The sequence below is a fragment of the Gymnoscopelus braueri genome, assembly GCF_963280865.1.
Source record: "Gymnoscopelus braueri genome assembly, chromosome: 1".
Lineage (NCBI taxonomy): Eukaryota > Metazoa > Chordata > Actinopteri > Myctophiformes > Myctophidae > Gymnoscopelus > Gymnoscopelus braueri.
The window spans coordinates 30,063,057-30,080,023 of record NC_137603.1 but is presented as its reverse complement, the minus strand read 5'-3'; the positions used below and the strand labels follow the sequence as shown (position 1 = coordinate 30,080,023).

Below are 16,967 nucleotides of genomic sequence, written 5' to 3'. Positions count from 1 at the left end.
TTTACTGGAGTATATCCAATTTTTCATACTTTTATTTTTACTCCACTACATCTCAGAGTCAAATATTGTACTTTTTACTCCACTACAATTATTTGAAAACTTTAGTGACTAGTTTCTTTGTAGATTTGGATTACTATTACAAAACATACATACCCACTTCAGCCCTATATACATTTTGGCCATTTGAAAATAGCCGATCTACAAGCTCACAATGCTTTGCATTGCGACCCATTGTGAGCTTGTAGATCTGCTAATTTCAAAAGATTTTAATACATTTTATTATTTTGAAAACTTATGAAACTTGACATTCTGCATAATGAGTAATTTCTACTTGTGATAGCCTACTTTAAGTACATTTTGATACCAATACTTTTGTACCTTTACTCAAGTACATTTTTAATTCCGGACTTTTACTTGTAACAGAGTATTTCTACATTGCAGTATTGATACTTTTACTTATGTAAAACATGTGAGTATTCTACTTTTTCCACCATTGCAATATTAATGCTTGTCAGGGACCGAGTTGGTCGGAAGGAGAGACACAGGGAAACTGGGTTGTTGGTTTAAAATAATATTCATTTGTTTGTATTTATTTTTCTTTCTCTTTGTGTTTCATTTCAAAATAATGATTTAACGGATAACAAACAATAAAGGTGCTCAAAATAAACAAATCAAACTAAATAACTAAACAGGAAAAACAGGACTGAACAACACAACTGAAAACTGAACTAACCAGAATGACATAGGAGGTGGACATATATAGGGACGGGTCAGACCACTGTTAATACAAAAGGGGGAAAAGACAAAGACTACCATTGACACTCTAAGAACCCCTGCCCCACCCCATAGTGCAGAGGGACTGTGGTGCAGTCCAATTGTCCAGATTAGCTGCAGATCTGGAGCAGCTGATCCCCATTCCTTTGGCCAGCCCATAATGTCCATTTATGTCAGCAGCCTCCCACAGAACTGGTATCTCAAAGAAAACTCATAAATGCACTCATGGAAAACAACTAAACAATAAGTTATGTCATTTCAACTGGTTAATAATGACCAACTGAAAATAAACACTAAATATATAAAGCAAAAGGAAGAGTTACCATACATTATAGTCTATGTGTGGCTGCTGAGTCAGCCATCACACAAATGCTCAAGAGTGATAATCTTAGGCTATGATAGTTTCATATATAGTGCCATCTACTGGCGAAACATGTATCTGTACATATGCACGTATCGTTCATAGACGAATGGACCCTTCAGTCAATTCAGGCAGTTGGAGGCACACATATTGTGCACGCTGCACGCACACACATAATGTGCACGCACACACACAGAGACTGGACCTTTACTGCTCAATAAACAGTGCTGAGTGGGCTCGTTACACATTCTGCAGACTGTTGGTTATTTTGTGAGAGCTTGATTTAAATCAAGAGATAGCCTATTATCAGCATCCATAGCAATGCCAGGATGTGTTTTATCTTATAGTCTCCAGACGTACAAGAGCTCTATAATGGTTTAAACATCGATTTCTCGGCCAATGTGTCTTGCAGGCCTTATAGTTGAGAAAGTTACCCCCCACACCCATAAGCCAATGTTATAGCAATTCAGCAAAGCTCTATAGGGGTATTAACCTCGAGACCTAGGATTGTGTTTTAGCACAGTCCTTATTGGCAGTAGAAATAGATGAGAGGTGAACATGACCCCTGCCCTTTCAAGCATATTGACTTAAAAAATAAATCAAATTTAAGAAATCGATTGAACTTGAGTGTGTTTTTTTTCATACAAGCATACAATAGGATATTCAGCTGAATAGAAATGTGTTGCATTAAGTAATTAAGTTAGCAATCAAGCAAATGTATTAAAGACAATTGAGCTGGAGCTGTCTATGGTGCTGACTTTGAAAATGTGGTGGTATCTCTGCTTTCCCAGTGTTTCTTCTATCTTCTTTCTTAGATGTCTGCAGTGTAGCCTCAAACCTCTGTTTATTATCCACTGTTAACTGTATTACTATTTGCAAGGTTCACTGTCCCACACACAGTGTAAAGTACATTTACTCAAGTACTGTACTTAAGTACATTTTCTTTTGGCCATTTTTACTTTACTGGAGTATTTCCAGTTTTCAGTACTTTTACTTCTACTCCACTACTGTACATCTCATGGCAAATATTGTACTTTTACTCCACCACAATTATTTGAAAACTTGTGGAATGGGACATTCTGCATAATGAGTAGGCTACTTTCTACTTTTGGTACTTAAAGTACATTTTGATATTTGTACTTTTACACAAGTAAATTTTGAATTCTGGTCTTTTACGGTGTATTTCTACATTGCGGTATTGATACTTTTACTTAAGTAAAAAACCTTTGAGTACTTTTTCCACCACTGACAGTTAGCACCCCCCCTATCTCTCTCTCTCTCTCTCTTCTCTTCTCTCTCTCTCTCTCTCTCTCTCTCTCTCTCTCTCTCTCTCTCTCTCTCTCTCTCTCTCTCTCTCTCTCTCTCTCTCTCTCTCTCTCGCTCTCTCCACTCCCCCGAACACAATAACGTGCGTCTCTCTCCCCCAGCAGATGTGAACAACTGTCCCCATCACTTTCTCCTCGTCTGTTTGTGCTGTAACTGTAGCCCAGCGGATTCATTTTGAATTTGTCATTTGGATTTTTTTTTTTGCCATGATGAAAGATCCATTTGTCCTCGTTATCCCCACCTGTTCCTTCCTTCTCTTATTTCTTCTGTCGGGTGAGTAACAGCCATTTATCCGGAGAACATTGATACTTGTTGCGTGTCTCGTGTCTGCTGCTCTCGCTGCCCCGCATATCCCAGTGAGCCATAGTCGGATTTTAGACGTCTGGTTTACCTAAATTTGCCGGTCTATAATGTAGACCCATTATTCCATAAATATTAATAAAATAAAATAAACTGCAACTAAATTTGTTTCAATTGTCATTGATGAATATAAAGTGTAGTTGATATTTAGCCCAGATTTGAACGTCTTTTCAATGGCTAAATGTGTACCCATTTTAAACCATTCAATTACTTTTAGTTTTTAGTCATGTTGTTTGAAAACATTTAATTTAGGATGCTAACAGTATGGTTAGAAATGATTAGATCTCACTATTATAGCGAAATAATGCAGTTTGCATTAATGGTGATATGCAAATATTAATTTACTAAAAACAAATCTATAATTCTAACAGCTGAGGGAGGAGGCAATCAATAGTAGAATTTGGTTTATTATCATTTAAGACAGCCTTGTTGCATTATGATGACAATCAGACAAACCAGCCATTTTCCCCCTTGTTATATGAGACGTTATATGTTTCCATTGTATGGTTTTTAAATTATGACATTTAGCAGGCAGCTGTCTTGTGTGTGTGTGTGCGTTATGATGAAAGCCCTGCACGTCACTGGGTGGCCTCTGATTTAAAGCAATTAATTTCCCCTTTACATCTTCTGTTCATGCAATATGCTTCTTTGATTGCTTCCTTAGTCATGAGTGAATCTGACCTTCTGAAGGAAATTCAAACCATATGCCATGTGGTTCTCAACCAGTGGTCTGGGGACCACCAGTGGTCCTTGAGGGGGTTCCAGGTGGTCCCCAGCTAAATGATGGAGAGTTGGTAACCAAATGGACCCTTATAGATCTTTAACTCTTGAGAGTGTAAAATGAAACCAAATGGACCCTTATAGATCTTTAACTCTTGAGAGTGTAAAATGATTTACACTCTCCCTCATTTTATGCTCTCAAGAGTTAAATTATTGTTAATTAAATTGCTTAATTAAAGAATTGTTATTTTGATCAACGTTTGCCTGTTATTTCTCCTACCAACATCAATACAATTGGAATTATGGACAAAATCTCATCCAATGACCACAAAATATTCAAAGTCTTGGGTCTGAGAGGCTCCGCGGCTCAAATGCCGAATAAATAATGGACCTTGATATGAAAAGGGTTGAAAACCACTGCATTATACCATAACCAACTTGAGGAGAAAACTGACATGTTAAAAAACAAATTAATTGAAACGGTGAGTTATTGAAATAGAAAGGGACATCTACTTAATGCATTACAGTCTCTGCCTAAGATAAGACAAAACAGTAGAAGTGAGTCATTGTATCACTGTTTCTGCTGAAACAGCTGAAATTTCCCTCCGGATAAATAAAGTTTCTCTATCTATCTATCTATCTATCTATCTATCTATCTATGTATCTATGTATCTATCTATCTATCTATCTATCTATCTATCTATCTATCTATCTATCTATCTATCTATCTATCTATCTATCTATCTATCTATCTATCTATCTATCTATCTATCTATCTATCTCCCTCTCTCTCTCTCTCTCTCTCTCTCTCTCTCTCTCTGTCTGTCTGTCTGTCTGTCTGTCTGTCTGTCTGTCTGTCTGTCTGTCTGTCTGTCTGTCTGTCTGTCTGTCTGTCTGTCTGTCTGTCTGTCTGTCTGTCTGTCTGTCTGTCTGTCTGTCTGTCTGTCTGTCTGTCTGTCTGTCTATTGGTTGCAAACATTGCAGCGGTGTGCACAGTATTTCATAATCTGACCCTGTGCTCTGATCCAGGTGCTACCTGCTCGGAGGCAGAACACAAGCTGTTCTCTGTGATATTCTCCAGGTACAACCAGTTCATACGGCCCGTGGAGAACGTGTCAGATCCGGTGGTTGTACAGTTTGAGGTGTCCATGTCACAACTGGTCAAAGTGGTAAGTAGTAGTGAGTGGCCGTATTCCCCCCCCCCCCACCCCCTCTCTCTCTGTCTCTCTCTCTCTCTCTCTCTCTCTCTCTCCGCTGCGATTGGTCTTCTGTGACTTGCAGCACCTCCACTGTTCCACTGTGGTGGAGTTAAACTGTATAGCACGTCATGTCGCTGCTGTCGGGTGGAAACCTCACTATGTCCAAAACTCTTACTTTTCAGGATTCAAATAAAAAAATATCTACAACGCGACGCGTTTTGAGCTTGTAGATCTGCTATTTTTTGCTACTTTTGTGTGACATTGCATTATGAAGAAGTATGGCATTCATTTCAAGAGAGAACATACAAAGCTAAAGTATGGAGATAAGAGGTTTCTGGCCGACAGCAACAATGTCCTATGCAGTTCAACTCCACCACAGTGGAACATCATTTCACCAAGCTCAATGAGTTTCCATGTCCTCGGCTGGTAAGACAAGGCATGGCATGAATAAAGCATTGAATGGGGAGGCCCTATGCATTGCTGCATGTGAACACGCCATTGATTCATTGTGATTAATGCCCACAAGGAATACACATGGATGTACAGTACAGCATATGGAGCACAAAAACCACCAAACTAACACGGTTGGTTTTGGAGATTTCCCCCACATTTCATAAGGCTTAACAATGGGGATCTTGATAAAGAGACAGGCTGTTGGCATATTATGCTTTTACAATCATCAATGAGACAAAAGAGTGAAAAGAAAACACTGCTCATCTGAAAGTAGACTTGGGTGAGGTGCTGGAGCAAACAACGTAAACCAAATGAACAATAAAGGCAGCCTCCGCACATTCAAAACGGTGCAAAATCTGATTATTTTATAGCAAGGTTTCGGTCATTGACCTTTTTCAGGCATCCTTGCCTGAAGCTTGCAGATTTGGTATCTTCGAATAGCAGAACAAAATCTATATATCTATATAGGAATTAAATGTTTAAACTGTTCCTCGTTTTCCTTGGGACCCCCTGGAATCCCTCCCAAGGACCCCTAGGGGTTAACGCACCCCACTTTGAGAACCAGCGCTGTGTTAATTCTCAAGACGAAAATGAAGTGAGGAGATGGATGAGTGGTTGTCAGGGCCAATTGAGATGCCTTGGATTCTCCCTGCCCCTGAAACACAGGCCTGCATCTAAAATGTCAGCCACAGGAAAACTGATGAGTGATGGCCTGTCACTGTGTGTTTTTTTGAGGAATTGTTGGTACTATAAGCTTGAGATCCTATAAGCGTGTCTCCCTGCCAATGCAGAGTGGCCCCAGTTTTCTAAACCTGAGCCTCAATCTAAGGAAACGCGAGGACATAAAGGGCAGCGTGACATGCAATTGGTCATAAAAACAGATGGGAAAATCAGCTCCGTACTCCGTACTCTTCCGTACTACTATTCCGTACTGTTGCTCACCTGTTTGGAAACACATGTTGTGTTTCCATCTTCCAATCTTTTTCAGTTTGAGATCCAAAATAGAAAACTTGTACGCCCTATTTCAAAAATAGTGATCGGATCTTGTTTATTGCAGATTTATGAATCGCAGATCTGCTATTCGCATATGTCCAGGCAGAGGACAGGATCAAACCAATATCTGAAAACGTAAAAAATAAACATCTTTACACTTTCCAAGTTAAATTAACAATCTGGATTTTACTGTTATAAAGGCTTTATTCAGAAGAGCTGGGCAGGTATCCAGGATGTGGTAGGATCTGAAGATGACACATACTGTAGATGTACAATAGCAAGTGCCAAAATGCTACTATAGTGTTGATGGATGGCCATTATTTCCTCCCTACGTGTAACACTTCAAACCCAGCCTCTGTCGGTAGGGACTGGCCGACGTAGATTACTGCAGCGATACATGAGCTAATTTAAAACATCAATAGCTCATTGGCTGTGTTGGCTCCGCCATCATCTTCCAATAAGGGATATTGCAGTGTGCTGCTGGCTCCCCAACGTGTTTGTAAGTGGCCATAGAGTCCCAGGTGTTTAGACAGACCATCCCTTAAACACGAGGTCACATGTTCAATGCAGCAGCAGTCAATATGTTCATGCTTTTCCAAAGCCCCTGCCTGTTCAAGGGCCACCATTCCTGGCTGCCCCCTGCATTCTGACCCCGTTGGTAAAACGTGTACATGAATGTTTCCCAGAGCTGCAGTGTGTACAATGGCAATTGAACCTTAATGAAATACAGCAAAGGAAGTGATAGGAAATGCTGCGCTGTGGCCTGCTGTGAAACTGCTGGTGAGTCACCAGCAGCCTAGTAGCACCAGGAGTTTCTGCCAGGAGCTCAGGGGCCAGGGGCTCAGGGGCTCAGGGGCCATATGTATGTATATTTCCATAGACAACACCCTGGTGACTTCGGTTCCAACAGCCAAGAACCTTGGTGCTGTCCTGGACAGTCAGCTCTCTTGAAAGAGAGCTGACTGTCCAGGACAGCAGAGTTCATAGACTGTAGGTTTACAGTCTATAACATTTGAAGGATCAGACCCTTCCTCACCCAGGAGTCAGCCCAGCTCCTTATCCAGACATCAGTCATATCAAAACTTGACTATTGTAACTATCTCCTTTCTGGCATCTCGGCATGTGCACTTAAGCCTCTCCAAATGATCCAGAATGCCGCAGCACGTTTGGTCTTCAACCAGACAAAATGTTCACATGTCTCCACTCCCTCCATTGGCTCCCTGTTACTGCCCACACAGAGTACAAAACACTGACGTTGGCCTACAAAGCAACCAAGGGTATGGCACCCCCATATCTTCAAAGCCTGATCCAACCCTACAACTCCTCCCACTCTCTCAAATCAGCTAACACAGGGAATCTGTCAGAACCATCGTTAAAACATCCGGGACAACGCTCCACACGTCCCAGACTCTTCTCCCTTCTGGCTCCCAAACTATGGAATTAACTCCCTATTGCAATTAGAACTGCAGACTCACTCCCAATCTTCTGCCGTAATCTGAAGACTCACCTCTTCAGACTCCACCACAGCCCTTAGCACTTGCCCTAGCCTTGACGACCTTGCAGGCTTATGCAAAGGCTAAAATGTAACTTAGATAGCATGTTATGTAGACAGATGCCAGGTCATTGTTGACCTGGTATCCTATAGTGTGTTTAGTTTCAATGTACAGGCTGATGATAGGTTCTTGGTTTACGTATGTATTAGCTATTATTAGATTATTGGTTTACCTATTACTTTATTAGACTACTATTTCTATGCATTTGATGTATTATCTTGTGTTGTCCTTGCTTACTGTAAATCGCTTTGGATTAACAGCGTCTGCTAAATGCCTAAATTGTAAATTGTAAATTGTATGCAAAGATCAGTGTTTTTGAAAAACAACCTGACATGAGAAGATACCTTTTCACTCTATAGGTGGTGCATGCACATTTTCAGAGAATATGTTTTGCGACAAGAGTCACAAGGAGAGATTATGCAGGAACAATTATAAATATTATGTTTTTGCTGCTCTTCCACTCAGTATAATAGTCCAATATAATGTCATAACAACATTAAAGTGGTGTAACTGCATTCTGCTCAAGAGCAGATAAGAAGTTGCTACTTTATTGTCCATTAATTACATGAAATCTTATTTTCTCTTCAGTTCGGTACACATTTTCACCGCTGGTACAAAACATTAAGGATGCGATACATTTCTCAAAAAAGAAAAAGAAAAGGGAGGGGAAAAAAACGTCTGGGCAGCCTGTCTCCCTGGACGTTGGTGAGGATGCCACTGACAGATGTTTGCCCCAGGATGCCAGGCAGGCACTGGCCCAATGGAGAGATCACTGCTGTCCCCTGTCCTCCTCCAGTGATTGTGTCACTTGCCTTGTGGGCGCTGTTCCGCTTTTTGGCCTCTCTTTGGAAATGCCACAACTTTATTGTTTCTTCTTCTAGCGTACATACTGTAGTGTACACAGCGTGCCTTTGCAATTAGAGCCCTGACACTGTGGGATGCCTTGCCAGAGGAGATAAGGCTTGTTCAATCTCTGCCCCGTTTTAAATCCCTTCCAAAAACTCACCTTTATAAAGCTGTTTTATAACCCCCAGCACTCTAACTAATTGTAATGTATATAATTGTTTCTTGTTATTGTGATGTATTATTGCTATCTTTGTATTGTGGATTCTTCTATCAAGCACTTTGTGACTCTGTTCTTAAAAAGTGCTATACAAATTTGTTTGATATGCTACAGTACATACTACATATGCTACATATGCTATAGATTTTCATTGGCTACCTCGTCAACTACCTACTTTCGATTTTATAATCTGTGAAGTTACATTTGACCTACATTAATATAATCTTAGTCTTGGAAATGTACTGTATGGGTATTGATACATGGGTTAATTCTGGGAGTTTTTCTAACCAGGTGGGGTAAAAAAGGAAGTGGATACATGCACATTCTGTAATTCCACCATTTCTCCACCACGCCATGCATGATTTATGGTGAAAACATGTAGGCCTACATGTCTTGTCATACAGTACATGCGATAAAAAAAAAATACAGAGAAGCACAGAACAATGTTTACGTATCCATTTAGTGTGGATCATGTTGTGTAAACTTTCATGTATATACCCCCACATAACCCCCAGGTCCACATGAATGGTTAATGCTATGCACTGGGTCATGAGATTGGTTCAATCACGGTCCGAGTAACCCAGGCCTATCCTCCTCACAACACAGCTCTATTATGGGGTTGTAAGTGTCAAAGTTGAGACTGACTGACAGCTGTAATCTATAGCAGGGGTCTTCAACAGGGGGTCCGGGACCCCTAGGGGGTCCTCAGAGTTACTACAGGGGGTCCGCCAAATCTTTGCGTGATATGATTTTTTTTTTTACATTAACCACTTGAACCCTAGCATCCCTTTTCTAAGGATAGCATCCCTTTTCTAAAATAGCAGATCTACAAGCTCACAACGCCTCGCGCTGCGAGGCGTTGTGAGCTTGTAGATCGGCTATTTTTTGGCAAAGAGGTGTTTGGTGTAGAGGGAAAAAAGAGCAGACCAAGTAAACAAAAAAAGTTAAATCTGAAACACAATTTTATACAAATATAGACAGGGTCCCTGCTTCATCTCTCTCTCAGCTAGGGGGTCCTTGGCCTGAAAACGTTGAAGACCCCTCATCTATAGTATGAGAGACCCCATGGCCCACTATTGGTTCCAGCTCTTGGCAATGTGCTATAGGGGCAGGGAGGCTCAGGTGTTACACTGAATACTGTTCTCCAGGAACAGTATACAGTTTTCAATACAACTACAGCTCACATAAATAATATTGTATGGAGGAGATGATCACCTGTGACAGCGCTCCCCTGCTCTCAAAATGTATTAATTTATTACTTGAGCTCATGCTCCATTTCTTTAAAATGCCACTTTACTCATAGGATCAATTCTTATCTGTTTTTCAGGATGAAGTCAACCAGATCATGGAGACAAATCTGTGGCTGAGACATGTGAGTTCTCTCTTCCCGTCCATCGCTGTGGCCTGTCTGTTTAAAATGGACCTTGAGCAAGGTCACCAGCTACTGGCCTCTCTGTCATATATGACAGTAGGTAGGCCAGCAATATATTTACTGGTTAGATTGAATTACTGATAAGAAGGAGCTTTCAAAAGGATTGATCACCCTTGCCCCAGTCAGCGGAAAGCTTTTAGGAAGATGCACGTACTGTATATTGCCAAAGTAAACTTTGACATAAATTGTTAACTTCTTATTGTAAACTACTATAAGAAGATAAATATATGTATACTTCAATATCTAAATGTGTCTGACTGTATATGTCTACATATGTGCATGTACTTTGATGAAGAGCTGTTATGAGTAGTACTTGCTAGTTACTTTGTAGCACATATTGTACTTGCTCTCTTTGCCTTCTCATTACTTGACCACATTACAACCTGGATAAGAGTGTCTGCTAAATGCCTGACTGTAAATGTACACAGGAAACGTACAGCAAACGTTTTAATCACAAAACAAAACATTTGTTTAAAAATCCATGAGAACATCAGATCTGTGATCCAAACGTCCCCCCAGTGATCCAGGGTTGGCCTTGAATGATCTCCGCTTGTATTTTAGAATCATATTACATGGCTTAGTGGTTTTGTTACACGGCTGATCCCACATTCTGTAGTGGCAATATATGCCATGGTGCAACTAATTCTGAGGGAAATGATGCAGTACAGGTCCTCCCTCTGGTACAACCACTGAGCAAATATACCCATATCTGCACTGGATTAACATTTGTCTATGGTGCTCACCAGCTGTTTATTAAAAGAAAATTTTGTGTACAATTCAGTGCTGTCTGCTGAAACACCATTGCCCTTTGACCGTTTTCTATACTGATTTATTGAACTGACGACCCCCCCAACAAAAACAAAAACTACCATTTTGATTGCCATGCTATTTGTGGTGCACCCTCATTCTCCCTGGAGGATGAACCCTACACTAAATGTGTAGGCTTTACCTATACAATGTAGGGTTCACCAAAAGGCCTTTCCTCTTATAGGGCCGGCCACCCTTTGGCCAAAATGTTCTGTTGAATCCAAAATATCAGAAAATCTAATGGAGCTAAGGAGCAGCATGAGCTCTATAGGGGCTGGTAGTAAGCTTTTAGACTTGTTCATACATAAATGTATAGTGTGAGCTTTTGATATGAGAAATGACAGCATGTGTCAGCTAAACATGAGCCTATTTTTAACCTATAACATTTATGTAATGTAAAAAAAAAAAAACAGTTGCATGAGTCATGACAGGTTAAGATAAATAATTTGTGTGGTCAAATAAATTATGTATCTTTAACACACTGTCACCATAGCTAAATTGTCTCCAGCTAATAAAATAAATGTTCTAAAGAGATATCAAGTCACAAACAATTAGTTGAAAATGTTAATTAAGGTACATTAAAATAATAATGATAATGGCTGTATTTATGACCAGAAGAGAGTGCAACATCTAAATATTATACTAAATACTGTATACTGCCAACTAATATACTGCCAAAATGGAATGCTACTCTTATTGCAGCGTTTGCATAATGTTGATGGTAAAACTTTCTTTCTTTCTTTCTGTCTTTATTACAGATTTGGAATGACTACAAACTCAGATGGGATCCCAAAAACTTTGGTGGTGTAGAATTTATCCGTGTGCCGTCGGACAGGATTTGGAAGCCAGATATTGTTCTGTACAACAAGTGAGTTCAAGAGGGAAATCATTACCTGTCATGATTAGTTTATTTGTTGCTGCTGTTTCATTAATAATATGTCCACAGTGTGCACAGAGAACTGTGATATCATACCACATTGCATACATGTTCTCATTTTGCACATCCATAGATTGTGTTTGTGCTGTTCTTAATGGAGTGTAAAGAGCAGACTGCAATGAAATGACGATGCTGCAGGCCATATTTCCGGTTAATGGCCCTGTGACACACTAGTCAATTGCCTAAAGCCTTCCAATGTAATTTTCAGTGACTCATCTGTCCGCCACCAACTTCTACTGTGTCTCTGTCTGCCACTCTATCTATTTTGTCTCTGGCTTTGTCTCTATCTGTTTCTCTTTCTCATTCCACAGTGCAGTCGGAGACTTCCAGGTGGACGACAAAACGAAGGCTCTGCTTCGTTACAACGGCGACGTAACCTGGATCCCTCCGGCCATATTCAAAAGCTCCTGCAAGATCGACGTCACCTACTTCCCCTTTGACTACCAAAACTGCACCATGAAGTTCGGCTCCTGGACCTACGACAAGGCCAAGATCGACCTCGTGCTGATCGGCTCGAGCATTAACCTCCGGGACTTCTGGGAGAGCGGCGAGTGGGTGATCATCAACGCCCCGGGATACAAACACGACATCAAGTACAACTGCTGCGAGGAGATCTACACGGACATCACCTATTCCCTGTACATCCGCCGCCTGCCCCTCTTCTACACCATCAACATGATCATCCCCTGCCTCCTCATCTCCTTCCTCACCGTGCTGGTATTCTACTTGCCCTCTGACTGCGGCGAGAAGATCACCCTGTGTATCTCCGTCTTGCTCTCCTTGACCGTCTTCCTGCTTGTTATCACGGAGACCATCCCCTCCACCTCGCTGGTCATCCCTCTGATCGGAGAGTACCTCCTCTTCACCATGATCTTCGTCACCCTCTCCATCGTCATCACCGTCTTTGTGCTGAACGTGCACTATCGCACGCCAAAGACTCACACTATGCCGCGCTGGGTGCGGAGCGTCTTTCTCGGGCTGCTGCCCAAAGTGATGTTCATGACCAGGCCAGAGAAGGAACCAGAGAGGGATTCATCAGTGTCTGGGTCTGGTCAGCTGCTGCCCTCCAGGCCCTGCGCTGTCCACTCCTCGGGTACATTACCACCACAGAAGCACAAGCCTCAGGCCCTCGCCACCGGCGCGATGTCCAGCCTGGCCCAGCGCCAGCGGCTCTTGCTCAGCACGGAGCTCTCGAACCTCAACAATCTGAGCGGGGACCCCCAAAAGGTTCTGGCCCCTGGGACCCTGTGCAGGGAGGGCCGCTGCACCTGCTGCTGGCACCAGAAGTCTACGAAGCTACCGTCGGACTCCGGGGGAGGGAGCGGGGGTCTGGGCAGCCTTGGGGTCCTTAGCCGAGGTGGGGCTGCTGGGGTCGCGGGACACGGAGGAGCTGGAAGCCCGTGCTCCAGCTCGGAGTCTCTGGATGTAGGACTCATGACCCTGTCGCGTCTTTCGCCAGAGATCAGGGAAGCCATTGAGAGCGTCAGGTACATAGCTGAGAACATGAAGCTACAGAATGAAGCCAAGGAGGTGAGTCTATAACCATTTATTCCATCATGGTGGCCGTGGCCCTTTGAAGGAGGTTGAACAGGGAGGGAATCCCTTAATCCCTTATCACTTAAATAGATCCACTGTGTTATCTCTAGCTGCTAAAGGATAAGTAATGAAAAATGACAGTGACCTGGGTTCAAAATAAATAAATAAAAATGTTTAAGTAGCTCCTTGAATGCGACTACATATTATTAGTGCTACTGAAGTAGTGCACAGAGTTCAAGCAGCACAGCAATAGCATTGCCTTTTGATTGAACTATAGTGGTCTTTCTCAGGGCCCGATCAGACAGGATTTTTTTTTCTGGTGTAATTGTTATCAATGTGAGTGAAGCATTATGCTCGCTGCTTTTGCAATAGCAGGGTGCCTTGTGTTTTTATGCCCCAGTGTTTCTCAAATGGGGGGGGGACGTGTGTACCCCTGGGTACGCGGCGGAGGTACTACAGGGGGTATGTCAGAGAAAGTGTAAAAGAGAACAAAATATTTTACTCTTATGTTTAGACTTTGTGTGAACCTGCTGGTCCGTATCAAAACTTGACTGGCACAACTGTTAGTGAAGAGAAACCAATACTTATTTGCTGTTATGCTGTTTAATTTTAAACATAATTGACATCAAAACTGGGCTTTTGATGTCAATATTTTCTAAGCTAAATGTTGTAGTCCGGTAAAGGGGGTACTGGGATTCAGAAGACAGGTAAGGGGGTATTTAAGCCAAGAAAAGTTTGAGAACCATGCAATATGCCTCAAGTTTTTTGGAGGAGTGCTCTTGACCGCCAAAGGTGGAAAAAAGTCGACTCAAAACAGTAGTAGCCTACAGACAGAAGTGTTGTAGACATGCATGCACGTCTCACTTGGCTCAGTGTCAAGGAAAGACTTTCTGCTAACTTACTTATATATAATATCATTTCATAGAGTAATTAGACTCCCAAAGGTCTTTATAATAACATAATTTATTGCTCATATTCCACACCAGGGGTGGACTGATAACTATACCCCTACCTAAGTCCAATTATATTTGAAGAGGGCTGTACTTTATAGGTCAATTGCATTATGTAATTTTCTTCTAGGTGATGTTCGCAAAATCAAAGTAAAATCTTGTTAAGGAAACTTAGATTTTATACTCAACAGATAACAATAGCGTCTTAGCTTATTTGTTAGATTGATGGTTGGTGGACTGTGTTTTTATTCCTGTTGTGTTTTTTTTGGGCGGTGAAACCGCCCCTATAAGTGAGGTTTGGAAATTTGTACAATTATCCTGCGCTGTGATTGGCCAAAAAGTACCCCGCCTAACCCTGCACCGTGATTGGCCAATCACAGTCAATTCAGGACTGTGATTGGCCAGTGTCACATGACACATGTGCATAGCCCTATATAAGAAACCATAACTTTAAAACCATACATTTGTTTTTTTAAAGTTATGGTTTCGTCCATCATAAAGAGTGTTTCAATAAATGTATTTATTTTTTGTACATGATTGGTTGACTCCATTCAGTATTGTGATTAGCTAGCAAAACACCGCCCACTTCACACAGGGTGTGATTTTTTTAATATATTTTATTTTATGTGATACATGACTTTTGTGTGTGGGGGGGTGATACATTGATTATGTAATGTTTCTAGTTTTTGTTTATGTATATTATAGTCTTGGACCCCATTAGGCGTTTAGACGTCAGCAAATGGGGATCCGTATTAATGAACAAATAAACAAACAAGCAAGCGCTGCCATGCTGCTCTGCTTTATAGAGCGCAAAAAGAAGGCATGTGTGGTACAGCCTGCATTTTGAAGCCTACAAAACACTCAGGGCCTCAGCATGCACCATTCTACATAAAAAAATGTCAATGTCACAGGCAAATGAAAATGTATTTTCACTTTGATTCTATCCCAGGTTCAAGATGACTGGAAGTACGTTGCTATGGTGATCGATAGGATCTTCCTGTGGGTTTTTATCCTGGTGTGTATCCTCGGAACAGCAGGACTCTTCATTCAGCCTCTGTTACTCTTCGACGAAGTTTGACTCACATGGAGACGGAACTAAGAGACTCCAGTCCAGACCCTTTCAAGTACATGATTACACATTACAAATCGTATCTCCATTTTTTATTTTTTTTTGTTTCCTACATTAATGCCCTACTTCGTCATACTACAGTGTCACTCAAAAGTAGAAAAAATAGCAGATCTACAAGTTCACAACGCATCGCAATGTGATGCGTTTAGAGCTTTTAGATCTGCTATTTTTTGCTGTTTAAAAAAATAATTACATGAAAGCTAATGTGGTTAAATCTGTCGGTTTTATAAATGCTTAACCAATGAAAAGTATTAACAACAACTTGTGACTAAATAATAACTACATTGGATCCATTACACCACCCCTTTTTTTCCATTTTCTGAAAAGTAACTGTTATGGACATACATGGTTTCCACCCGACAGCGACACAATGGAATTTCAGACAGAGGAAGCACTGACACGCCCCCTACACAAAGAAGAAAAGATGGTTCCATCTGTGAGCTGATCAGTTGTTCAGTGTCTCTCGCCTCTGTAGCCACACGTTCTGGTGGATTGTACAGTATACAGTGGTTCTCACACGTTTTCATGTCAAGGACCCCCAAATCCATGCGTATTTGGCCGTGGACCCAAATCAGATTTTGTGGCAGGGACCCCCATACAAGATTTGTGTTTTTAAAATGTTTAAAAAATATTTCGATTTTTTTGTTGTTGTGAGACTTGAGTCTACAAATCGACACTAGTTTTTGTCTAAAGAAATCTAGTCGCGTTGTAGATCGGCTATATTTTCCAATAGCCGATCTACATGTATACAGGGTTAAAGTGGCTAAACTGATTTAGCTGGGGAACCCCTGACCCCCGGACCCCGCTTTGAGAATCACTGGACCCTATGGTTATCTGAAGGCAATCAAGTTAACAATGACAATCAAGTCTTTGTTGCTGTTATTTTGTTTGACAATTAATATGGACATACAGTACAGCCAAACTTACCCCCTTTACACCAAATCTCAAAAATAGCCCATCTACAAGCTCCCAGCGTGTTACATTGCATTTTTCGACGTGTTGTGAGCTTGTAGATCAGCAATGTTGACCGAATGTTCACGCCATAATAGGGATGCTTGGGTACATGGTTAAGCTGCTCAAGAATCTTCTGTAGGGTACAGGATTAGTTATGTTTGCCTTGATAAAAGTCTGATATATTGGAGTTAGAAAATGTGTACATACTGTAATTCCAATCCAGGTACAGGCCTATGCACATTAACAAAAGTGACACTGTTGCAATGGAGCCAGTTTACTGTATAGTGTCCAGTGTGCATTGTAAAGCCATTCATTTCATTATGATGTATTACTTTAGAACTATACATACTGTACATATGTTAAATCATGATGATTCAATAAAGCAACAAAAACAAAGCAGTTACTGTATTTATAGAAAAC

General features: G+C 41.2%; 1 protein-coding gene across 1 annotated transcript; it reads left to right on the top strand.

Annotated features, from left to right (window-relative positions):
• Positions 1–2,670: 2,670 nt before the first annotated feature.
• On the top strand, positions 2,671–15,542 carry chrna3 (cholinergic receptor, nicotinic, alpha 3; the record flags this gene model as incomplete). Its single annotated transcript, XM_080432765.1, has 6 exons — positions 2,671–2,734; positions 4,571–4,710; positions 10,130–10,174; positions 11,800–11,909; positions 12,290–13,508; positions 15,414–15,542. 6 exons carry the CDS (start codon positions 2,671–2,673, stop codon positions 15,540–15,542), a joined length of 1,707 nt encoding a protein of 568 aa, XP_080288891.1.
• Between the last annotated feature and the right edge of the window lie 1,425 nt (positions 15,543–16,967).